A 26,508-nucleotide genomic window follows, 5' to 3' on the forward strand; every position below is an offset into this window, starting at 1 on the left:
CTTGGCCCCTCCCTGACCAAATGGGGTGGGTCTTGGTGCCCACCCTCTCAGTTGAGGGGGGGTGTCCAAATAATCAGCAGTAGGTTGACCCACCAGCCCCAGTGATCAAGTAGGTTGGTACATTTCTTAGACACTGAAATATATATAATACACATACATGTTATATCCATCTGCTGTTAGACACTTAAACAATAATTCCTCTCTGCCTTGATATAGGTTTAATTTCACAGGATACCCTTTTAACAAATGAAGAATCTAAATAAATGTAAGCATCTGTTGAACATTTGGTAATCGTAAGAATCAAAATACCAAAAATCTCATCTCTGTCTGAGCTGCAGAAGGAAATCTCCATTGAGGGTTAAAGTTTTGTAATATTTACACTGCTGAAAAAGCCAAATTCTGACTTTACAAGTGGGAAAAATATTAATGTGCTTAAATGAAACAAACTCCTATTTCTATCCCCTTGGTAAATCCTTACAGTGAACATATTTGATCTTAGAGGGTTTTACAGTTCTGAAATATGAAGGTCAAAAAGAATGTGACTTTCTGTAGCACAGATCAAACATTCTTCAATGTTTGGCCATAGCTGTATTTTTAGGGTAAGATTTAGTTTGTATGAATTTCCAGTACAGGGCCCGGGTTTCCATGCACTGACATTTAGACATTCTCAGATTATATTTCTATCATGTCCGCTTTCTATTCTGAGCTCTAGAGATGGGCCTGGGCCAAAAGGCCAGATCGGAACACCCCAAACTTTTTGGGAGGATGTTTTGGCTTTAACCTTGGTCCTGATCTGAATGTTGCAGCTGGCCCCTAACTCTGTAATGAAACAAAATGAAATTCTGGATCCAAATGCCTCCCCATTGTGGGGGTGGTTGTAGCGATGAGTTGCAGGCCTGGATGCCAATTTTGGCCCATCTCTGACAAAAAACCTGTGACATGGCAAGTGGCATATTAACTCAGGACTGCACAGAGACAAAAACCATCCTCCACCATGGAGGCAGGGCCAGGGAAACTCTGCACTCCAACACGGTGACCAGGTTAGATTGTGTAAGGCATTAAATGCCCACCCTGTCACGGGCAGGGTTCTAGGCTCTGCCCCACAGGATTTTCACAATGGTAGTTGGTGGGCTCCTGAGTATGCCAGGGGATGCATACAGGACTTTTAAAGAGCCAGCGTCCTCATCAAAAAAGGCACCAAAGCAATGGGTACAAATTTGCTCCCTATTATTGGTTTCAGTGAAATTGCCACACCCTGACGGGGCCATGAAAACCAACTGCCCTTTTGTCTGTCTCGGTTAGGGTTGGCACACCACACGTTGGCCTGTGGTAAAGAATTTAGTTTTCACTTTGCTGTTAATGGCACCATTCCTGAGAACGTAATTCACATGACATTTTACGGGGGGACTCCCCTCCCTACACAATAATAATAATAATATAACTTTGTTAATCTGGGCAGTAAAAGTGTGTGTGTGTAAATTCTCAATTACACTGATGTAAATCTGGGGTAATCAGATGAAGTCAGTAGCATTATTTTAGATTTTATACCAGTGTAACCAAGAGCAGAATTCAGCCTGTGGTAAGGTGTGTGGGTTGGTCGGTTGTGTATGTGTGGTGTTTTTCTCTCCCCCCGCCCCCATATGGACTGTGTCTTCATTTAGTGATCCAGGTGGACATAGGAGAACTTCTTGACTTACTTCATTCATGCTATGACTTGGTCTGACTGTGATGGTAAATGCCTTTCTTTCTTCTTCCTTTTACAAGCCCAGCTTCTAGTGGAAACAGACACATTTGGCAGTCAAGTCCGGATCAAAGGGAAAGAGACAGACTTTTACCTTTGCATGAACAGGAAAGGCAAGCTAGTGGGGAAGGTAAGTGTTTCCTATTAATTCATTTGTAACATGAGCATTACCTTTAGCAGTGACTGCGAAGCCGTAATGATGTGTTCCGAACTTTGCCTGTCAACCCCAAATGAAAAGCAGGACTTGAGGAATGTGGAATTTTTAAAGCAGTCCATCCCTTTACCAACCCTTCCCCCACAATAAAATAAAGCAGCCAACCACCGGGATTTTATTACTGATGCCTTGGGTATGCACAGGTTTCCATTTTACAGTTGCATAGATTGACAAAAGATGTATGCATCTCAAAAACAATTGAGCACTCGCATTACATGATATAAATCTCTTTTACCTTGGTGGTAAAAAAAAAAAAATGTTAGGAACATGTTAGGGAGGTTAGCAGTGTAGTGCCTGTTTTAATAACAAGAGTCAGAATATACTGTAGCAAAACTAATATTGGAATCTGAACATCTTATTAGGGCTGGGCCCCATGGTTCTAGCATTACAGGAATATTTTATTACTTTGGATCCCAGCACAATAGAAGCATGTAACAAATTACACATATTTGCCTGTGTAGCTTAAAGTCTTTGCTGAAGTCATATTTTTTTTAATGCATTAACTTGTTTTTGTAACTTACATGGATTCTTTGTATTGCTGGTGAATCCAAAGTTAAATAATTGGGCAGGAGGCTGTCAAAGTTAAATACCATCAAACGCACATAAAAAGCACTCACCCTGTGTACCACATGAATTAAAACACTGGCTATCCCTGTGGCAGTGAAAAAGGGAAGCTGAGTTTTTTGCTTTGAGTCAACAAAGACACTGAAAGCCATATTCCCAAATAGAAACCAGGTGTCATAGCCACTCTGGTGAGATGTTATGTACTACGGTGGTCCCAGGAGTGACACTTGGGGGGAGGGGGGAGTCTTTTCATAGGGTGCTCTCCTGTATCTTTACTCATGCAAGTAAAGGCTACTTTAAAGACTGATGTCTACACTACCTCGGTAAGTTGACCTAAGCTACGCAACTCCAGCTACGTGAATAACGTAGCCGGAGTTGACGTAGCTTAGGTTGACTTATGCGGGGTCCTCACTATGCTGGGTTGATGGGAGACATTTTCCTATTGACTTACCTTACTCTTCTCGTTTGGGGTAGAATACCGGGGTCGACTGGAGAGCGATCTGTGGTCGATCTGACAGGTCTTCACTAGACCCGCTAAATCAACTCTGATGTATCGATCCCCAGAGTGTCAATCCGGAGGGTAGTGTAGACATAATTTTCAAAAGCACCCATTAATTCTGGGTGCCCAACCTAAGACGTTGACAACCTGATTATCTGAAGTGCTGCGCACTGGGATTCCATTTTAAATCAATGGGATTTGTAAATCAGACCTAGATGCTGGATTCACCATTGCCCTTCACCTTGAGAGGAAGGATCATTCAGTGGTTAAGGCCCTGGCCTGGGATTTAGCAGAACCACATTTGATTCTCTGTTCTGGCACAGATGTGTTGTGTGACTTTGGAGAAGTAACACGAGGCCATAATTTTTAAGGTATTTAATCGCCTAAAGATAGGTGCTTAGTGGGATCTTCAAAAGCTCCTAAGGGCCAATGGGTGTTAGGTACCTACGTGCTTCTGAAAATCCTACTTGGCACCTATCTGTATCTTTAGGTGCCTAAATACCTTTAAAAATCTGGCCCTTAGCCTCTCTGTGTCTCAGTTCCCCATCTGCATGGTGAGGATAACAACATTGTCCTGCTCACGGGGAGTCTTGTGGGGATAAATACGTTAATGGCTGTGAGGTGTTGAGATACCACAGCCGTGAGGGCTGTGTAAGAATCTATGGTAGATACATGTAAAGTGACTGTGAAACTCCACCATTCTGCTTCAGTGGTGTTTACACTGGTGAAAATGACCATACATAGTGCAGGCAGCAACCAATGAGCCGTAGGGATCTTAAGTGGGATACCCAGAAACAGGCTTGTCAGATGCCACTTTTGAAAATTTAGGCCTAAGTCTTTTTCAGAACCAGTCCCTCAATTTGGCTCATTGGGTGTGAGTCAGGACAATTATTTAGCTTGTTCTCTTCATGTAATGTGATGTTTCAGTTTCTCTCAATGTGCTTTTCATGATGTTAAGCTGGCAAACAGCTCATTTTAAAATAAATCTTTTCTTGTAAATATCATATCTGAGCCTTCCTGCCTCACGCCGGTAAAGACCCAGATTGCTGACAAGTTCATAAAACATGCCGCCTTGAGCAGGAGGGGGCACTGAACATTCAGTTTGGAAGGAAAATGTTCCAGACGCGTTGCCCATATTAACAGCTTCTCAAGAGCACAAACGAAAATAACAGCATGTCTTCTTGATACCAAAGAGTGTGGTTTTAATTAGTATCATAGTTTCAGCTCTTTTTGTGGCAAGAGTTTGAGGGAGTGCTTTTTAGACTGAATGCTCTAAACAGCTAGTAAGCCCCAAGGAAAACGTTAGATAAAAATTCATGCCTGGGCTAATGCAAATCTCGAAGTACATTCTGAGAGGAAATACGAAGCACACGATGATCATTTTGCAGTTGCCCCAGCATGTCCATCTGGCAATAGTGGAAATTTGAGGCAAAACTGGTTCTTTTTCTCTACTCGTTTCCTATTGCCTTACACTGCATAATCCATAACAATACCAACAGATGCCATCTGGCTTTGTTCTCCTCCTCAGTCAGCATTTTTGGATTCTCCCCAGTTGAAAACCTGCTTTGAATTTAGTTCTTTTTTGTTTCCCATAATCACCTACAAAGGGTATTACAAATCGGAGCAGGTTGTTGTTATTCGCAGCTGGAACGTCTGACGAAAGTGACCATTTCAGAAACTGGGCTCGTTTCCTACCTTGGAGCTAGTTATGTTGCAGGCAAACAGATTAATCCTCAGGGTTCAAAAGAGCAGCCTTCATTTTTCTTTTTCATCGACTCATTTACATCTGTGCCAGCTCTTCTGAGTCAAGGCTTCCAATGGCGCTTTCTCAGCAGCTCAAAATCTGGTGTTTGCAGTATTGGTCTCCCTTCCTTGTTTCAGAGGGGTAGCCGTGTTAGTCTGTATCAGCAAAAACAGCGAGGAGTCCTTGTGGCACCTTAGAGACTAACACGTTTATTTGGGCATAAGTTTTCATGGGTTAAACCCACTTTTAGCCCATGAAAGCTTATGCCAAAATAAATCTGTTAGTCTCTAAGGTGCCACAAGGACTCCTCACTGTTTTTCCTTTCTTGTTAGTTATTCTTTGTGACTTCACAGCTAACGTTGGCCAAAGGTCTGAAAAGTGTCACAGGCAGGATTCTAACTCTGTTGTCACTGCAGGCCGCTTCTGGGTTTTCCAAGATGCTGACCCACTACCTCCTAAGTCCAATGTATGAAAACTGGAGACTAGGCAAGTGCTGGAAAGGGAATGATTGTTTTTCTGTTACAAGTGACCTGCGCAGCAGAAAAGCAAATTGAATTGTGCATGCTTTCTAGTTGCTGCTTGATGTTGTGTAAAGAAGGCCTAATCGGGTTTTTATTTGGTTGGTTGGTTTCAAATATTTGTTTTCTGCTTTAGTTATTTGTTTATTTTACCTTAGAAACAGCATGTCTTAATTTTCCTGTTTTTACTAGAGGTGTCTGTGGCCTGCTGACGAGCTAAGTGGGATTATGGCATCACAAGGAGAGAGCAATTTAGGTGGAAGGGAATTGTTAGTTTTGTTTAAAACTTTGTTTTCTGTTTGTTTTTTGTTAATGCCCATTTATCTCAGGCTTCTGACCCACACTTGGGAGAAGAGCGCTCTATGTGAAAGATTTAACACTCCGGCCCATACAAATGAAAGCTGAGAAAGTTTCAATTCCAGTTCTCTCATCAGCTAATTTTAGTAATCTCTCCTAGTTTTGGGATTTTCATATTAAATAAATCTAGTTTCCTATGTGTTCCAGACAGGATGATAACCAATGGATAATATCCATTATTTGTTCTGACTGGTTTTCTCTCTCACCAGTGTGCACACTGGTGTATGTGTATGCACATGCACCCCTTCTCTTTCAGACTGACTGTTAGTTGTAATGACACAGTAGCATCAGAGACACTCTGATTTACATCAGTTGACAATCTGGCCCAATTATTTTAGATGCTGCTTAATTCCATGCCTTGTGGCTAACCGGATGCTTAAGGGTTCAATGTTTTTGCTATAATTGAATTTTCTGTGTGAGAGAGGTGAGTCCTAGTAGTCTGTGTGCAGGATCTCCTGAATTCTAACCCTGACTCTGACAGTGCACACTGGAGCAGAAGATGTAATTTCCAGCTTTGGGAGATATATCCATGCTAGCTTTGATTGAGCTAAAAATACCTGTGTAGTCCTGGCAGTGTGAGTGGCGGGATGAACTGGCAGCCCCAAATACTTGCCTATGTTTTCAGACAGGGCCATCCTGGGGGCAGGTACCCACTCTCACCGCCTGTGGGCTCGATCAGAGCTAGCACAGGTATGTCAATCTGAGCTGGAAATTACACCTCCAATGACTCCCACTGGGGCTTCAGACAAGTCGTTTTTCTTTCTGCTTCAGTTGCTCTAGCTCAGAAATGGAGACACTAATACGTATAACATAGGAGCTTTATGAGACAATGTTGGTAAGGGACTTTGAAGTTAAGTGCTAAGTAATATTCTGTGTGCAATAAGGACTACAAAATCTTTACAGCAGGGCATGGCAGACAGTCATGCAAGCCAATCGCTGTTGGTTTGTACACCGCTAAGCATATTGGAGGTGTTGTGTTGGTGCTGAGAACTTGAATTTTCATTTCAAAATGAGCATTGTAGACAAGGCTCATCACGCCAGGCTCCACCAGCTTGCTACCCAGTGTTTCTTCTGCTGCAGAATTAGGTGCTATATAGAATTTGGGGACACTGATGTTTCCCCTTTGTTCCCCCATAAGGAAGTCCATGCAGCGGTCCATGGTTATGCAGCATACACGTGATTGGTTAGCCATATGAATGTCACCCTGGGAACAGAATTCATGAGTTGGGCAGTGCATCTCCTGGAACTCACAGACAGCATGGGTTCATGTTCTAGAATCTCCCATGAACAACAGCCTGGGTCCATTCTATCTGCACCACTGTAAGGCATCTAGTTTCTGCTCCGTTCCAACAGGTACCTGTCCCCAACTGGTGCCCTAGCTGCCCTCCCCCATCCCCTCCTAATCTGAGGTGTCTTCTGGAAGATGGTGGTCTGACTTCCTCCTCCCACTTCCTCTCTGGGACAGAGGCCCCATCATGTGTTGTTCAGGGGTGATGGGTAGCCCTTCCACTCATTTTACAGCTTCCGGGAAGCTGTCAAATGAAACCACTGTGTTCCCCCATCCCAAATCTGTAAGAATCTCTGGGGTGGGAGCTCTCCCATCAGGCACTTACTCAAGCTCCAGTGGCAGCTAACTCTACAAAACACCCATTGACAAAAGCTACTAAGGGCCTCAGAATTTGGCCGAGTGGGAATTCTGCCTGAGTAAGGAATAAGTAGATACCTCAGGATTTGGCTCCCTTTCAGCAAGTGGGGTTTGGGATTGTATGACATTGTGGGCTAAAAAGAAAATGTAAGGTCATGCCCTAACAAAATCTCAGACCAATTACATTAACTCAGCTATTTACTAAGAATACAACATATAATAAGGTGCAACATATCCGTATTGTACAGTTCGCTGTTGTGCGCCAAACTAGCACTCTAACTTTTACCATAGCGCTCTGAGTTTTCTTTTAAAAACCACAAGGACTTGAAATTCAAACTCCCCAGGAAATCACCTTAATATTTTCAATATTTCTTGAGATAAGTTTGGAATTTTAAGGGTTTTCTTTTATTTCCCCTTTCTGTATCTTTTATGGACAATTTCCACCTCCTACCCCCTGTTCCTATTAAAGGGTATAAAATGCAGCCACTTGAATGGTCTGAACTTAAACTCACTCTACAATAAAAACAGATGAAGCAAAGTTTTACACTACATTCAGGCCTATACTAGGAAGGCTTTGCCAGTATCGCTCTACTGGTATATTATACTGCCAAAGTGTTCTTAGCGTGGATGCAGCTTATAGTGGCAAAACTCACAGTTTTGCTAGAATAGCTTATTTCAGCCCCCTGAGCAAAATAAGCAATACTAGCAAAAATCTAGTTTGCTGATCTAACTCTGTCTGCATTAGGGGTTTTGCCTGCACAGTTGGTCAGAGATCACACCCCATCATAGCCCTGACCGACACAGCTATGCCAGCAAAAGAAGTTTGTAATGTAGACCTGGCCTAAGAAACTTACCATTTTCTTGTGGCTTTCCAAACCAATTTAATGTTACCAGCATGTTGCTAATACCATATGGGAAGGATCTCTGTATTTTTGCAAACTGTTGCTTGATGCCAAAGACTGTTTTGGCAGAGCTTTATCACTGACTCCTGCCAGCAGTGGTCTTTAGGGGAAAGTAATAATTTGGGGTTGTTTACATTACAGCAAATGTAATGGGGGTTTCTTGAAGTGTGTGTGTGTGTGTGTGTGTGTGTTAAAATGGGAAGGTTGGGGAAAAAATAAATCCAACGGCATCAAAGAGTGAAGGTGTTGGTTATTGTCCAGGTATGCAGTCCTGGTTTACAGGAAACGGGGTGTCTTCTTTTACAAGAACTTCAGTGGAACTCTCCATGCAGGGTGGGAAAACCCCTGCAGGACAAAAGGAATTTTTTAAGGGCCAGGACTATCTGGTGGGAAATACGGGATGGAGTTCTTAAAAGCACTCAGCACTGGCCTACCTGCACCAGAGGGAGTCTTACTACTGACTTCTTTGGGAGCCTTGGGAAAACCCACCCATAAAGCACAGATTAAATAAAAACACTATGTCACGGTAACATTAAGGGTCTGATTTAAATAGAGATGAAGAAAGATTCCAAGGTAAGGTTGGAACTGTGCCCTTAACTCACCTGAATGTGCCTATGCAGCACGCATGGTGCATGATTCCCCTCTGCATGTCTGCACTTCAGATCTCTTCTCTGCAAAGGGATTCTCTGTTGCCAGTCAGTGTGAGTTCTGAGCATGGACCAAATGCAGAGGGTGCCACAGAGAGCTGCGGGGCCGATAAAAAGGTGCGCATGTGGCAGTGGAGAATTCTGCCCGTAGACCTAGAGCTGTATCGAACTCTGCCCATATGCTTTGCAGGGGTTTGTTGGGCAAACATTTTCCTCCCAGTTCAATGTGCATCAGATTTGCCCCCCTGAGTTTGGGATTAAAACTGACCCCAAACTTCAAAACGATGTGATAATCAAAACTATCAGATTTCACTTGGCTTTGGGTCAGAACTGCGAATTTCACAAGGTTTTGACATTAAACAGTCAGTTTTACCAGGTTCACTCAGTCCTGGACCCAGGCTCATTCAAAAGCCCCATAAACCCTAGCAATTCCTGGGCTTAGCACTGAGCTTGCTACAAAACCAGAACCAAGGAGTGTTTGATGGAATCTGAACTTTAATCTCATACATTTTTTTCAAAGCTTTCTTTTGTCATGAACTGTCCTGACTGGCACTTCCTTCAGAGGCCAGGCTTGGCAGGGTTTTAAATTACCTGGCTTTTGTGAGTTTCAGTCAGGGCCCTGTAGTGTGATTCTTCATATTCAATGAGATTTGTTCTTTAAGTGAGCTGCTCCTGGCCCCTCTCCCTCCTCCTTTCCTTTCTACACTGTCTTTACACTTCTCTTCCTTTCCCATTTTAATTATCTGTGTAGACACCCCAAATGCCCTTGAACTCTGAGGAACTTTGGATGTAGAACTCAACTGCAATATTGCTAACTCAGACTGTTCAAAGATCATGAATCTGGCTTCCCAAAACCATGAGATTGGCTTAAAAATGTTGAGATTTGAACAAAAAATATTTGTTTTTTTTCTTCTTACTCAGGTCGCATTTTCAGACTTTCCTCTGCAGCCATGAGGGCAAGAAATGTACTTTTTTTTTTTTTTTTTTTGGTCAAAATAAAAGTGAAATTCTCAAGCAATCACTTGATTCCAGAAGCTTATGATAAGCTCATGAGAATTGGCAACACTATGAACTTCATAGTTTCCCCCAGTCTGAGCTGAATGCTTGGGTAGTTAATAAGTGCTCTGCCTTCTCTCCAATCAGCCTGATTTCTGAATGCTTCTAAACATTACACACCTCCCACCCCACCCAAGTTCTACTGGAGCATTTTGTGTATCCAGAACAATCAGAATTAAATTGGAATGTTTCTTTCATTGATCACATGCTAGCTCAAGGTACTGTACATCCCAAAAGTGAGGTGACATAGTACATTGCAGTGACTCCTCCAAAATGGTAGGAATTTATACAAATAAACTGGATCTTTAGGGTATTAACATTTGCAAGTAGCAGTGGTTCTTGTCATGGATCTATATTTTCAACCATCTTTTTGTCAGAACAGCTCTGATGTTGGCTATACAGTTGGATGAAGAGAAGGAGGTTGTTTGAGGCACAAGGAGGTGGAGTATTTCTGAGTATAAGGGGCAGTGTGGAAAGAGGCATGAAGATGAGAAGTGAAGATACAAACAGAGCATGTAAGAGGGATGCTTGTAAGGAAATGAGAGCAGAGATCTCGACAGAGGCAAGGCTGTGCTGGGTCACAGAGGGGAAATCTTTGAGCACTCTGATGCAGAAGGTGAGATGAAGTATGTGGAAGGATTCCAGGAGAGGAGTCACATTGTCAGACTGTCGGGAGGAGAAGAGCAAGGGAAAGACAAGGAGAGACCAAGATGTGGACAAGGGTTTTAATGGCCAGGATGTGGGAGAAAGGTTGGATTTTTTTGCAAGGATGTAGAGGAAGAAGCAGCAGGACATGGGAGGAGCCTGGATGTGGAAAGAGAGGAGATAGGGAGAGCAATGGCGGTGATATTGGTAGAAGTGGGTGAGGCAGAGCATGGGAGGAAAGAAGAGGAAGTTTGAATCTGAGATGACCACGGGATTTCTAGGGGGAGGTATCATAGAAGCACTCGGGTACACACGATAATGGTACAAGTCAGAAGAGAGTGAGAAATCTTGCTATTCTATGTAATAAATGAACATATTGGCATAAGCAGCTAAAAGTTGCTTTAATTCCATTGGTGCCCAGACTCTGCCCTGGGACGAATATCTGTGACTCTTTTAAACCAATTGGTGCCAAGGCTCTGATGGCCCAGTTTAGCTGACAATCTATAATAATCATGCCATGGGTTGTGAAAAGAATAGCATGCTGGATTTACATATGTAGTCTCACTTGCGTTCACCGATCTATGGAGCATTTAGTTTGTAATATTCAGAGGATATGTATTGTGCACACATTTTTAGTGTTCATTCTGTCTGGTTTTGGTCACAGATTTCATACATGGAAGTTATTAAGCATATGTAAACACCCCCTTAGTTGATGCAATTGGATTCAAATTTGGCTACTTTGCCAGGTAGAACGTTTTCAATGTTAGACACTGTCAGCCTGACATGTATAACAATAATGTAAATATTTAAGATCTGAGCTAAGCTGCTTTACATTACGTTCAGTTTATATTGCCTTCAAAGCACTGCAGGTTAATACAGATACTCTTGGGCAGACTGGGGGCAGGAATTTTTTTACTTCAGCCAAACTATGGGCAAAATTTTCCTCCTGGGTTCCATATTTTGGGTTGCTTATCTGCAGTCTGGAACTCAGCATTGGGTTTTATGAATGCGGCTTTCTTTGATTTCAGTGGGAACCCTTCATGTGGAACTGAATTTGCAATATAACAGCACACAGGGCAATGTACAGGGCAGCTCAATGGTCTAAAGATAGTCTGAATCACATTTTAAGTGCATATCAAAGTCTCTGCCTATCCTAGGTGTTTCAATTTTTTTTTAATTGAGTTTTCACTCTAAGCTAGAGCTAAATATCCCTATTGACAGTCATTTACTCTGTTATTTTTTTTTAAAAAATATTGGCATTGGAATGAGAAGTGACGTACATCAGATTATATAAGAAGGAAACATTTTCATACACTGTGGTTACAGAGTCCACTTCCCAAAGCAAGAGCAGTACAACTGGCCACCAAGCAGAGTGAACTATGCAAGTTACTTAGGGCCCAGTCCAGATCCTTTGGAAGTCATTAGAAAGACTCAGGTTAACTTTGCTGGGAGATGGATCTAGCGCATAGTACGAGTTTTAGGGGATCTTTAATAATGTAGAAAAAGTAGTAAACAGGAAATAAAAACGAATAGGAATAATAAAAGGTAGGAAGAAGGGGAAGAAAGAGAGAGGGAGCTCCTGCAAAGCTGTAGCACAGATCTGAGTTGGGGAGCACAGCCCAGGGGGAGGTGGGAAACTGTTTGTAAAGCTTAGCTTGGAAGCTCAAAGCAGTTGTTCTTTCCTTCTTTCTCTCTCTCTTGTCGCTATGTTGTTTTAGTTTCTTTAGCTTTATCTGTGCATCATACTCTTCCTGTTTGAGAGACGCTGGAAGGCATCTTTTCATGCTTTGCTTGTGAGAGAGGTCCAGATATCAGCTGCTTGGGAACACCAGCTCACTGGGGCCTGATCTTGCTCCCATTGAAGTCCATGATAAAATTCCCATTGATTTTGACAGGAAAACGATCAAGGGAAGGCTGCTGGTAGGGACATAATGGGCCAAATCCTCAGATGGTATAAATCAGCATATACTCTGACTCCAGTTCACACCAGCTGAGGAACTGACCCATTGATTCTTCAGTTCTAGTCCATTGCTAGTCTTCAGTCAGTTGAGTAGCAAGGGATAAATATTTTGATCTCCGTTTTCTGTTTTATTCTGATGTCTGTTGTGCTGATTTCTAAGGAATTTCCTTAGCAAGCTCAATATTGTCCTCGGATAGAGTTTTTAAGTGTTCATTTCCTATCTCAGGTTGAAATTTGCTTGCAGGCTAAATCTCACAGTATCATTCCTTTACCTCTGCCTCTTTTATTGATCTGCAATCGGAAGCTGGCTGAAAAGCCTTTTAAGAGAAAATATTTGATCTCAAAACATTTGAGTTAATTTAATATCTTCATATGCTCAGGGAGCAACTTTCACTGTAAATTCCTAATGGTCTGGCCCTCATATTTTTCTTAGGCAGCAGCTGAGTATGTTGTACCCTTACCATGGCTGTGATTCTGAAAAGCTTCTTCTGAATGCCTCTTCTTTCTGTTGGTGCAGGTGCATGGTTCCTGTTTAATGCAGACCATCTCTGCATCCAGGAGAGCATTGGGGTAGGGTTGGGAGGATATTTTAGCCGCTAAGGAAGACTATTTTGCCCATGTTGAAAAAGGATATTCCTGTTCTTTCAGATCAAATATTGAGATTAAATTATTTACTACAAATTCAATCAATCCCTTTCAGGATGGAGACATTCACCCCTGAGCAATGGGCAGTGCAAGACACAGTTTAAGTGGAATGGAAGGGTTGCATAAGTCTTGCATTGGGTCCCTGCACAGGCGTGAATTTCACCCACCCAGGCACGTGGGTTTCCTGACCAGATAATCACCATATTCTCCCAAGCACAATTTTTGTTTCTTCTTTGTATTTAAGCATCTTCCAGGTTTTCTGATCTCCCCCCCCCCAGAATGCAAATGAAACTATTTGGTGACACTGGGTAAATACTGTGACGCATTAACTTGTAGGAAACAGGCAGAACAAAGCACTTCTCTATCACCTTCCAGAAGAGGCAGCTAATGAGACACAGGTTGTGGTGAACCTCACTGTTGTCCATGGACTGCTTCTGCTTGGCTCTCTGGAGTGTTCTTGGAAAGTGAAGTGAGGGTCTCTTACGAGAGAGTAATTTAGAAGGGAGAAATTTAATTTACCATCTAACCACTGCAAAAAATAACTCAGTTGGTGAGGCAATTGCAAGGCTACTTTTAAGCACAGAATATATTGCTAAAAAATAGGATTTGTCCTAGGCAATTTCCTATGTTGTATTTTGTTATGTAAAGAAAGGTGGTAGGTTTTTGTAAAAGGTGATAAAGCGCTTGCATTTGCTATACACCTCCATGTCAACAGAAAGAACTTTGTCATTTACAGACTGGATCAGCTGTTGACATTATTTTTTAAGAAAGGTACCCAATTCGGTTGCGGGATTATTTCCTTTCTTCATCCTATGAGCTGAAACGCACAGATCTGCGACTGCCCTGCAGACAATCAGTAACTGCCTATGCTGAGGCTAAACCCTACCCTGATATAAACTCAGGTGCCAATCATGTCACTAGGATGTTAAGTTGTAATTTGTCCCTTTCTGCATAGGATTGTGTTACTGTAAATGGAATCTTATAATGTACAAAGCCAATTTCTATGTTTATTCAGTATGAAGCCTAGGATTTGCCAGACCAGACCACTGGTCCGCTGAAGCCAATGTTCTGCCTCTGGTCATAATCAATACCTGATGCTTCAAAAAAAGTGCCGTACACCCCACCCCATCAATATATTTAGCCAAATAGGTCATGTTCTATGTGGCTGGGTGGAAATTACTTCCCTACCCTTGAAGGTAATCATTTTACATCCTGAAGCATGAGACTCAATTAGATCTATTATGTTAGCATACATAGATACAGATGTTAAGGGTCATGAAATTATCCTGACCTTTTGCAACCCAGCTAGGGTGTTTGATTTGATGGACTCCTGAAGGAGTGATTTCCACAGTTGACTACACTCTGTATAAAATCAGAAGTATTTCACTTCATTTACTCCTTCTGAATTTTGAATTAATTAATTACGTAAAGTTTCTATTTATGGCACAGGGCAAAAGAAGGAAGTGACTAGTTTTATTATTATTGATTATAGGAACCCTTAGCACTCAATTAGAATGCCTCCCCTTCATACTTCTGAATTCAGCAATCAAGTTCACCTGCAAGACTCCTTTCCAAGTGAAGCAATCCTAGATTTGCTCTTTCACATACATACATCCTATCATACTGCTAATAATACCTGCCATGATGTTAGAAAGGATGACCTTGTGATAGAGGTGATGGACTGGGAGTAGGTCCTGACTTTGCCCCAGACTGCTCTGTGTGACCCTAGGCAAATCACTTAACTGTTATGTGCCTCAGTTTCTCCATCAATAAAATGGGTTTAATTATACTTACCTAGCTCACAAGGGTGCTAGGTGACTTAATTTGTAAATATTAGTGAAAAATTTGAGATCTTCGGATCCATTGAGATCCTTAAGTAAAAGGAGAGTTAAAAAAAAAAAAAAAGTAACCATCTTTTCCTTCTCCGGACCTCTTCATTTTATTCTGTACTTTCCTTAAGATGTGGTGATCAAGACTGGACACAGTACTTCAGTGCTCCCGGTATGGGTGTGTATATCCCCCAATGCATATGCACAAATCAGGAGTGTACATGCACACATACAGCTGTGCTTGTGTGCACTATGAGTGTGTGTGTGTGTGTGTGTGTGTGTGTGTGCGCGCATGACTATTTTAAAAAGTGGGCCCCAAATCAATATGTGCTCTTGTTCAAAATAACATCTTCGCACCATACTTTATATCAGGGGTCGGCAACCTTTCAGAAGTAGTGTGCCGAGTCTTCATTTATTCACTCTGGTTTAAGTTTTCGCGTGCCAGTAATACATTTTAACATTTTTAAAAGGTCTCTTTCTATAAGTCTATTATATATAAGTAAACTATTGTTGTATGTAAAATAAATAAGATTTTTAAAATGTTTAAGAAGCTTCATTTAAAATTAAATTAAAATGCAGAGCCCCCCAGACCGGTGGCCAGGACCTGGGCAGTGTGAGTGCCACTGAAAATCAGCTCGCGTGCCACCTTCGGCACGCATGCCATAGGTTGCCTACCCCTGCTTTATATTATTTTCCATTGCCTTTGTAAGGCAGTTAGACATCCTATATATATATCATTAACTACTGCAGTGCACTGGCGGTCATCTTTATTGAACTGTCTGCCATGACTCCCAAGTATTTTCCTCCGAGGACTCTGCAAGTTCAGAGGCCAGTAAATTGGAGAAAGTGTTTGTGAAATCGAGTAACTCTTGGCATACAGTTACAGATGTATATGGTCTGATTTACAGTGCTGTGCAGCAGCTGAAATTGCATTGCATCAAGAAGGATCTTTGTGGTTATGGTTTCAGGATTCCTTGGCATAAATTCAGAATGCAGAACACTGGAGATGTTCATGAGAGGTCTACCCCATTACTTCACATAAAGGGCAAGAACATGGCTTGGGTCTCGTCTGCCTGCAGCCTTGCGCTTGGATTTCTCAAGCTGCTGGAGGGCAAGCCCTTCAAGAGCAGCCTCTGAGAATCTGGTGGTAGGATCAGCCATAGCGACCTACTTGGGAGCAGTGGCAGATTAACGCCCAGGTCCATGGGGCCCAGGTCCACAGGGTCCATGGCCAGGGATCCCAGCCAATTTGCCCCTCCCCCCAGCAGGAGTGCCAGAACCTGGGTAGACGTGTGGGTGGGGGGGAGGGCACTGGAACTGGGGCCCTTCCCCCTGCTCCTCCTCTTCCCCTGAAGCAGGAGCCGAGCAGTGGTAAGAGCTGCCCAGGGAGCCAGGTTCACTGTGAGGAGTCCCGGACCCTCCACGTGCCCTGGGTGAGGGCCAGGGTGAACACGAGCAGCTGCCAGTCCATGTCCCCACCCCCCAGGGCATGCTGCTGCCAGTGGGACCCGAGGTGGGGGCTCCAGTCCAGCCTCCTGCCCCCTCCCTGGGGCCTGACCAATGCTCTGCAAAGAGGGGAAGCCCTGCCCCGGCTAGGTCACAGGCAGCAAGGAACTGGGGCAGGGAGGACTCCTCCCGTGCAGCTCCCACTGCTACTGGCCCGGCCTCAGCAGCTGCCACACTCCGCCCAGGCTCACTCAGTGCCTGTGCCCAGCTCCTCTTGCCAGGTCCCTCTTGCTCCCAGTGACAGGTTGCCACTTCTGCCACCTGGGCTGTGTGCCCAAGGCAGCAACCACATGCAGCACCACTCCTCCTGTTGCCTCTGGCCTGAAACTTGCTGTTTGGGGGGTGGGGGAACAATATCCCCTCACCCCCCAAACTACACCCATGCTGCCGCCACTTCGCACCTGCCTGAGGCTACTACACCTATCTTAAAAAGTGTGGAAGCATGGCCCTCCTGAGCCTTCAGTGCTGGCACCTCTGGGCCCCCAGGGTGTGGAGGACCCAAATGTTCTTTGTGCCCAAGGCCCCAATAAATCTTAATCTGCCTCTGCCTGGGAGCTGCTCCACTATCATGCAGTTCTCACCCATCCTGCTTGTCACACTGCTGGGACTTTCCAAGCTGTGAATGAGTTATGGGGTGAGCCCTTTAAGAGATATCCACTTCCTTTCCTGCCACAGCCAAGAGATGCCATGGCTTCAACTTGGCTTGGGCCTACCCTTCCCCTACTGAGATTTTCTGTTCTGGGTGGGGTGAGCCCTTTGACATCCCTCCAGCTTTTGGCTCCTTCACTAAATTTCTCCTAGTGTGCCGAGGAGTAGGACCCTTGCAGAAAACCATGGGTCACTGTGCAGATTCTGTACAGAGAGCCCTACGTTTTCAAAAGTGATAAGTGATTTTCGGTGCCTCAGGTTTTGGTTCTTAACTTTAGACACCTGGGGCCTGGCTGTCAGAAAGTGCTGAGCCCCTTTTTAAGGCTTCTCAAATTGAGCACCCAAGAATGGAGGCACTGTTTAATTCATTGTCAATTATTACAATAGCAACCAAAATCACTAGTCACTTTGAAAATGTAGACCATGTGTGTGATCTAATTATGTTTGGAAGGATTGGATTTTTATCTGTAAATGTCAGTAAACATGGATTTCACTGTGTACACACAAACCTACGAGAAATATTTCTGTTGATAATTGAAATTTACAGATAAGCAAAGTAAGAAGGATGCTGCTTGAGAACTCATTAGAGTTCGATTTAACGATTTTAACTTTGTATATGTTGATATGTGATGTGGACAATTTTTGTTCCAACAATTCTAAAGCTTTAACTTTTTGAATCTCGAAGTCCACTGTCATTAAATAATTATTGGCTGATCCCATATAATTTCCCACAACTGAACATTTAAACAGATAAAAATAGACAAAATAATTAAAACTAAACATCAATATTATCCATCAAAATTACACAAAAATACAAATCAAATTCTGCCCAGCCAATGTATAATATATAGTATGCTATGAAACCATGTATAATAATGAGGAATCAAAAATACACAATTCCAAAGGAAGCCTTTTGAGTAACAGCTAGACGCAATCATTAATTTACTGACCCTTGCAGTCCCTTCTATACCTATGAGGCTATGATACTGTACCTGTCACATGGGGATGGCATTAGAACAAGAAGCTCAGTGGCAGAGCTGGTCAGGACATGGGGAATTTTCTGCAGAAGATGTCATCATTTCTTTAAAAAAACAAAAATACAAAAACTGAAACGCTTTTGGGTTTCAGCCAAAAAGCAAAGAACCGTTAGTTTTCATTTTTTTGACATGTCCATCTTTTCCACAGAAGGCAAGCACTTTCCCTGAACTTTTTTAATTTAGTCAAACACCCAATTTTCCATTTAAAAAAAAAAAACAGTTTTCACCCAGCTCTGCTCAGGGGTTCTGGGTTCAATGTTTGTGAATCAAAGTTTTCCTCATTTTCAGATGGGTTTGCACCCTCCCAAATATCACTTTGTGATTCAGCTGTGAACAAGCCGCAAGAAGATGATAATCAAAATGGGCACATCATAGTATTTGTCTTGAAACTGTAAATTGTCCCAGTCTCTCTTGAAGGGTGTGAGTCTCACTGAACCTTTCAACAAACATGCTCTCCTAGGTTGTAAAGAAACCTGCAGCTGGGCAAGTTTCATGGGGCCTGTTGTTTGTTATTAGTTGTGAAGCACCGGCAATGTGCTCAGTTGAACAAGACACAAAATGGAGACCATCCTGAAGAGCTTCCAATCCAAGATGGGTGGGATGTCTAACAAAAGCTTTGCACAGCATTACGTGTGAGGCTTACTGAATGAGATAATCTTTTTCAAACAGAGAAACCTTCAAATGATGGGGGCTTCTATCACTGCACCTTGTTATTATCTGAACTGTTCATGCAGGGGTTCTCTTGCTGCAGAAGCCAAGAGAGGTGCAGGATTTGGGGTCCCACAAAGCCTGTCTGCACAGTTGCATTTCTGGAAGCATAAATAAGAATCTGCCTAGCCCTCCCTTTCCCACACAAAGCTGCTCAGGTGGCTTAGTGCCCCAGTTTAATGCGTGGGGAGAGGGGTGCTGTTGCACCTGATAATGCTTTCTCTCAGTCCAGTGGCACAGAGGCTCCTGAGAATTTCCTATGAGCAGGAAGCTGTTAGTGGAAGTAATGCCTAGCTCGGAGAAGCACTTCTGCTACAACAACAAAGAGCCCTTTGATCCTTTCCATTTGGAGAACTTAAAACAAGAAAACAAAACTCCAGTAAGACCAAGTTGGGCTGTAAAAGGAGAGGGGGAGAGAAGGAGCACCAAAGAACTCGGGAGTGTAATTGTAGAAGTAGCAAATGTTTTGGCACTTTGATCTGCTTTGTGTCAGTTCAAGATGTTTCATGTTTAATACCGGAGAGCCATTCACCAAATGCTCTGCACAAACAATACAAGGCTGCCTATTGGTAATTCCAGGGCATTTGGAGAGAGACTGGCTCAAACTCAGCCCTTTTAACTCCACTGAGTTTAGTTACATCAGGGGTAACTTTGGCCTGCTGTGCATAAAAGGATCCATTTACAGAGACACCTCATTGTGAAGTGGTAGCACAGGGCAGATGTTACCTTGCTGAGCCCACTGGATAAAGAAGCTGCAGCCATATGTGTTCATTATCTCATGACCTGGTAGCAATTTTAAAATGTGGGACAGATCTTCAGCTGGTGTGAACTGGAGATGCTCCATTGAAATCAGTGGAGCTATGCCAATTTACCCCAGCTGCGGTTCTGGCTCCTTTAATCCAGCAGGGTTTGTTTTCTCCTCACTGCAGTGCTGTCTCTTGCCTTTATACAAGCATGAGGGATATATGAGAATTTTCTCTGGGAGCTGGAATATAGATCAAGCTTTTTACACAGTAGTTTAATGGAAACTTATCAAAGAATAGCTAACAGTTACCACATCTTTGTGCCTGGATTAGGGATGCGTTTAAAAAAAAAATCACTGAATTAATATCCCAGGAAAGGGTTTTTCTAGTACCTGGTTGTTCTCCCCACTACTGGACTGGGACACTGTCCCTCTTGTAGCCCCAACTGCAAGGATCCAGGTTGCGATCGCTCTTCTCAATGTAGATCACAGAGTGAGTTGGAAGCTGAACCTTCTGACTGGTGCAGGCTCTTGCAGATGGATGCATGCGTGCCAGATGCAAGCAAGAGGAGGCTGCTGCAAATAGTCTCTGCTTTGAGAGGGAAAGGGAGAAGGAAAGCAGAGCAACAGCAGCTAAAACATTTATGCATTAAAGTTTCATTTGCCCACAGGCTCCCCTACAAGAAAATGCCTTTCATGTGGGCATATAGCAATGGACTGCATAGAAAATCACATCCTTGGTGTTAGATGGTGGAGTGTTTGCTTCCAAATCAGCAATGGACTGTAAGGTTGGGTCTCTCTTCACTGAGTCCTGCCCCTGTTGTTTCTGGGAGTTATGTCACAGCTTTAACTAGCATTGGTTGGGAAGATGCTTTTTTTTCACTCATAAAAATTCTACCTGTCAAAGGCAGAATATCTATTTGTGATATATGTGATGTATCAGGCATCTCTCTAGTACCTGATGTATCTATGGGTATGGTAGGATAGCTACTGGGATTGGGAAGATGTTTTGTTTGCATAGATTTTTTTCCCAGCCATCTTTAATGAACATTTTCTCCCCATACACATTTCCTTTGATAGCTTTTGACTGTCTTGTGTAATTACCTGTGATTTATAGTGATGATGTGTAGTGCCTAGGTGCGGTGTGGTGACACTGTGGCCGGGTGTTCGTATCGTATGTCAGGCGGGGAAAAAAACCTCCATAGCATGCCTAAAAAAATGTGCTTGAAAAGATTTGTTCCAAGGAACTGAGATTGCCCGCCTTCATTCTGGAATGACATTCCCGTTGGCGGTTTGTAATAAGAGTTCATTTCTTGGCTTATTTTTACATAAACCTTCAGGCATTTATATTCATTCATGATCGCAAGACTTCTGTCTTATTAATGGGTCCGTGTCAGCAATACAAATGTTTGATAGGAGTATGTTTTGAGGAACTATGAGCAAAGGGATGGTCTGGTGGTTTGGGCACCAGCCTGGGATTTAGGAGGTCTGGGTTTAATTCCCTGCTCCACCACAGATTTCATGTGTGAACTTGAGCAAGCCACTTAAGGCTAAATTCACAAAGGGATGTAGGCACCTACCTGCCACGTTAGGCACCTGGATCCCAGAATCAGGTCCCCCTGGGATTCTTAAACCCCCCACTCATGTGCCCCTGAACCCTGTAGGTGCTTAAACTCTCTTGGCACCTAAATTTTTGCAGTAAAAGTGCTCTAGGTGCCTGTATTTGTGCCTCTGAGCATGCGCATTGCAGCTCCGCACCAGGTGTGTGGATGCCTAAGCCCCAGAGTGATGCACAAACCACAGAAGATGGGCATTCCTCGGCCTAACTCACCTGCACGACTCAGTCCAGTAGGAACTTACACACAGTGGCTGAGGAGGGGGAGAGGAGGAAGTCCCTTATAACATTTAGCCCAGTGGTTAGGACTCACCTAGGATATGGGAGATCCCTGGTTCCAGTCCCCACTCAGGCAGAGAAGGGATTTAAATTGGGATTTGTCACCTTTCCAGGGAGTGCTCTGACCACTGGGCTGTGGGATATTCTTATGGGGGCTCTCTCCTGTTGAAAATCTTCCACTGCGGACAAATAACGAAAGAATAATTGGCCAGAGAGACACCAAGCATGAGAAGGACCCTGTAGCCTGGTGGTTACAGCACTCACTTGGAAGGTGAAAGACCCTGGGATCCAGTCCTCTGTGTCAATGACTTTTTAAAATTATTTATCCACAGTGGAACAGCTTCAAGAGGCGAGCCCCACACCAGTGTGTCCCATATCCCCGGGGTTAGGGCACTTGCCTGAGAGGTGGCAGATTCCTATTCAAATCCTCTCTCCCACTCAGGTGAAAGGGGGACTTGACCTGGTGGTCTCCCACCTCCCAGGTGAGTGCTCCAGCCACTAGGCTCAAAGTTCCAAAGCTGCTGCTTGCAGCAGCATTATAGGCACCTAATGCCAAGAGTGTTTGCAACTTAGGGTACGTCTATACTTACTTCCTGGTCCGGATGTAAGCGATCGATCTTCTGGGATCGATTTATCGCGTCTTGTCTAGATGCGATAAATCGATCCCGGAAGTGCTCGCCGTCGACGCCGGTACTCCAGCTCGGCGAGAGGAGTACGTGGCATTGACGGGGGAGCCTGCCTGCCGTGTCTGGACCCGCGGTAAGTTCGAACTAAGGTATTTCGAATTTGCGTACCTTAGTCCGAAGTGGGGGGTTAGTGTGGACCAGGCCTTAGACTCCCAAGCAGAGGGATGGGCCTCCCCAGGCCCATCTCTGAGGGAGGGGCGGGGCTTAGCATATGCCCCTTAGCTTGCCTTCTCCCATTGGATGCCTTAGGTGAGGAGCCTCCTAGTTGGTTTTTGTGAATCCCATTCCAAGTTTCTCTCTCTCTCCTCATTCATTGTATAAGGAACCCAGGCACCTAACTCAGAGGTTGTGAATCCCAGAGGTTTTGTAGATGGCTAAAAATTAGATGGGGTGACACTCAGTTCCCTATCTGTGCAGTGGGGATAACAGCACTGCCCTACCTTACAGGGGTTTTATGAGGAGAAATGCATTAGTGATTGTGAGGTGCTCAGTTGTTCTAGTGCTAGGGACTGTCCATACATTAAAGAACACATTGTTTGGTGATGTTTTTGAAGACCCACCCACCAATTGTAACTCTTCGTAACCCTGAAACAAACATGCACAAGTAAGGACCCACTCACCCCCAATGTGTTACATCATTTATGGACAGCCTCATATACGTACATATGATAGATAATTTTCTTCCTGAGAGTTGGCGTCTACAGAGCTATGCTGTTTGACACCAGCTGAGGAACTGACATGATAAGTAAAGAGGATATGATAGAGGTCTATAAAATCATGACTGGTGTGGAGAAAGTAAATAAGGAAGTGTTATTTACTCCTTCTCATAACACAAGAACTAGGGGTTACCAAATGAAATTAATAGGCAGCAGGTTTAAAACAAACAAAAGTAGTATTTTTTCATACAACACAGTGTCAACTTGTGGAACTCCTTGCCAGATGATGTTGTGAAGGCAAAGACTATAATAGGGTTCAAAAAAGAAGTAGATAAGTTCATGGAGGATAGGTCCATCAATGGCTATCAGACAGAAGCTTCTATTTGCCAGAAGCTGGGAATGGGCGACAGGGGATGCCTCACTTGATGATTACCTGTTCTGTTCATTCCCTCTGGGGCACCTGGCATTGGCCACTGTCAGAAGACAGGATACTGGGCTAGATGGACCTTTGTCCTGACCCAGTATGGCCATTCTTATGTTCTTAAGTATAAAGTAGTTTGTCAGTATAACTGAGTTACATTGAATGTGTGGGGAGAGGGTGGCAGATCTCCATGAGCTTTTCAGTTACTATCTAAAGAATACAGGAGATAACACTCCAACCCAAGTTATTTTTCTGGCTAAGGAGCATGTCCCAAGGAAGTAATAAAAGTTGAATGGGGCTAGCTTGGGAAAGTGAAATAGCCATAGAACTTGTGTCAGTTCTTGTGAGGAATTGGCCCCAGTAGCCCAACTGTGCGACTGTTTGACAACTATTGTACTTAGCACATTTCACTTCGGAGGCTCTCCAGTCCTTTATGAGCAATCCACGTACAGCAGTAATGCAGCCATCTCTGGGGAGGGTGGTGGTGGCCAGCCAGCACACAAGCACTCTGCACAGTATTAGGCAAAAGACAAAGTAGGATCCTAAGCCTACGTAAAAGGGTGGTGTTTAATGTATAAATGTTATAGATGAAGCTGCCTTTCCTTTTACTGGAAATTAAAGTTTGGGCCTGAACCAAGATCCTGGATCTGAGCCCTTCCAATTCCAGATCTGAACTCAAACTTCAGAAGTAGAACGTCTCTCTCTGGTCTCTACCTGCACTGTGTCCTAGAAAGGTGCCAACCCAGCATGAAATTCACTCCTGTGCTGAGGGTGTGCATCAGGCTTGTGCTACTACATAAGTCCTATTTTGTGGGCTGAAGTAAAATTGAAGTGGTGTGCAGCTTTGTGCCAGTCCCATGCACTGCTGTGAATCTCCCCCTCCCACACTGCATAGCAATGTAATCATGCAAGGGACGCACTGCAGTGTCCAGCTCTCATGTTTTCAGGGATTCTATACATTTAAAGAATCTTTCTCCGAATACATTGCACTACTACTTTGTATTTAGAGTGCATTTTGCCAGCTCAGTATCTATGAAATTAATACATACTGTAACTTGGCAGGATCTCTCCATTGAAGTCTACTTGAGTAGTGTGCAACCCAATATCAGCAGCATATGTTTGGACTAAGAATTTTTTGGAAAAGACAGTCAGTTAGAATAGAGGTTGTTTTTTTTTTTTTTTTCTTTACCCTCAAACAGCTAGTTCTTGCATTTTGACATTTAAACCTGGTTGGGGCCATTTCTCTTTTCTTTCTCCTCCTCTTGAATCTTCTTAAGGGGAGTTCTGTCTCAGGAGGTGGGGGGGGGTAGGAAGGTGAGAGTGTGTGTGGAAGGCGGGAGTTTCAGGACAAATAAGACACCAAGGAGTACTGAACGCATTTTTAGGTTGGGGATTTACTGCTATTTTCTTCTAGAGGTTTAAAATGGAAGCTGCTTGTGATTTAGGAGCATGAATCTGAGGACTGTGCTGCAATTCAGGAAGGCACTTAACCATGTGCTTTATTTTAAGCCTGCACTTAATTTTCATTGACTTCAATGAGACTTAGTCAAAGCTAGGGAAGTTCTGAAGTGCCCTTCCTGAACTGGTGTCTGTACCAAATAGCATTTCTTAGAAGCTTGTCTAGGTATTGTCATAGGAGACTCAGTCAGTCTGGACTGCACTCCAGAAAATCACCATGCTGAGGGTCAAATGCAATGCTGACATCATAACTCTTAGGCCCAAGTTCTCTGCTGAGTGCTTTGGTGTGGTAACTTGGATGGGCATTGAGGTTCTCACTGGAAGAAGGGAAATGGACCCACCTTCCAGACTGAGGATCCTCTCAGCAGATAACTCAGCGTAGGCTCTTTGGCACTAGCACCCTTGCCCCCCGACACCTTCCCAAAAGACTGGAAGTTCTTTGAACTGGTGGAACTTTTAGCTTTTTTGCTACACTAATATCCCCCAACCAACACAGTGCACTGGATGTCAAATCTCTCTTTTCTGACTCCCCAGTTCCTACCCTCTTCTTCTGTGTAAGGGAACTGCATCAATATTGCTGTGTGTTGGACCATCTGCATCCCTGGAGGCGGGCGGTTGGTTGGATGGATTGTCCCTTAGACTACAGAATCTGATTGGAATGAGAGGAGAATAGAGGGAAACCAAAACAATTTTTTGTGCATCAGACACCTTAGACTCCTTCAGGACTCCAGTCATGTATTTTACTGCTTTAATTTCAATATTTCAGCTGACTTCCCAGGAGAATGGTGGGATTTTGTTCAGTTGAAGTGCATTGGAATTGAATTAGCCAGTTCCCTCCCTGTTGTGTCTCCAGTGAAGGCAATGCAGTTACACTAAGTCAGCTTGGCCCCATATTGATGACATGCTCTGGCTTGACAAGAGACATGCTCATATATTCATACAATGAGGGCCTGATACCAATGAGAGTTTTGTCACTGATTTAAATGGGAACAGAACTGGGCCTTAAATGAGTGGCATCTGTTGAAATTAAGGTGACATTTATAAATTACTTTATTAATAATCCCTAAAGGATGAATAGAAATTGCTTTTTCACTAATAGATTATCTCAGGGACAGATTACATGATGTAGAGACCCTTCTATATAAGTGATTTATGTTCTATATTCCCAGTCTATCGGGGTTTATAACAGATGCTATAAAATCATCTGTCTGTCTCTACAACATGCCCTAGCACATATAAGAATGATTTACTTGGAGAAAAGCAATTTCTGTTCGTTATCCATGAATTATCTTAAAGTACGTGTACATGCCACCTTAATTTCACGTTGTTATATGATTTAGTGCCTTCTTTTCCAGGCTAAATTTATTTTTAAGGACCTTATTTGCTTCAAATTAGCCCTGAACCTGGCCTGAAGTAGTATCCTCTCTCCCTACTCTTCATTGCTCTTCTGTAGACTCTGCTGGCATATTTCGAGACATAAACACAGAAAATACCTTTAATAATAATTTTAAAAACCCCAACATTTTCTTCTTTTCATTCCAGTCTCATCCCTGAGTATGTCTAAGTGTTCCACAAGAAAATGACATTGCAGTGCAAGCAGAAAGCCCCAAAATAGATATATTAAAAGTGGTCAAATTTTCATAGCAACAAGGTCATGGGTCAAATCCAGGACCTTTCTGCAAATGTAGGGGAAATGAGCTTTCCAATTCCCTGCTATACCTAATAGCTCAGAAGGAATTTGGTTGGTTCATCAGCACCTAATTTTGTGTGAACTTGAGACTCAGCC

At 43.3% G+C, this 26,508-nt stretch overlaps 1 protein-coding gene across 1 annotated transcript in view; it reads left to right on the forward strand.

Annotated features, from left to right (window-relative positions):
- FGF18 (fibroblast growth factor 18) overlaps positions 1 to 26,508 on the forward strand; it is a 107,638-nt gene that overhangs the window by 76,611 nt on the left and 4,519 nt on the right. The window contains exon 4 of the mRNA XM_034780410.1: positions 1,765 to 1,871. Coding sequence (XP_034636301.1) covers positions 1,765 to 1,871 — 107 coding nt within the window. The remainder of the gene's footprint in view (positions 1 to 1,764; positions 1,872 to 26,508) is intronic.

This window comes from Trachemys scripta, chromosome 8 (assembly GCF_013100865.1).
Source record: "Trachemys scripta elegans isolate TJP31775 chromosome 8, CAS_Tse_1.0, whole genome shotgun sequence".
NCBI classification, from domain to species: Eukaryota; Metazoa; Chordata; order Testudines; family Emydidae; genus Trachemys; species Trachemys scripta.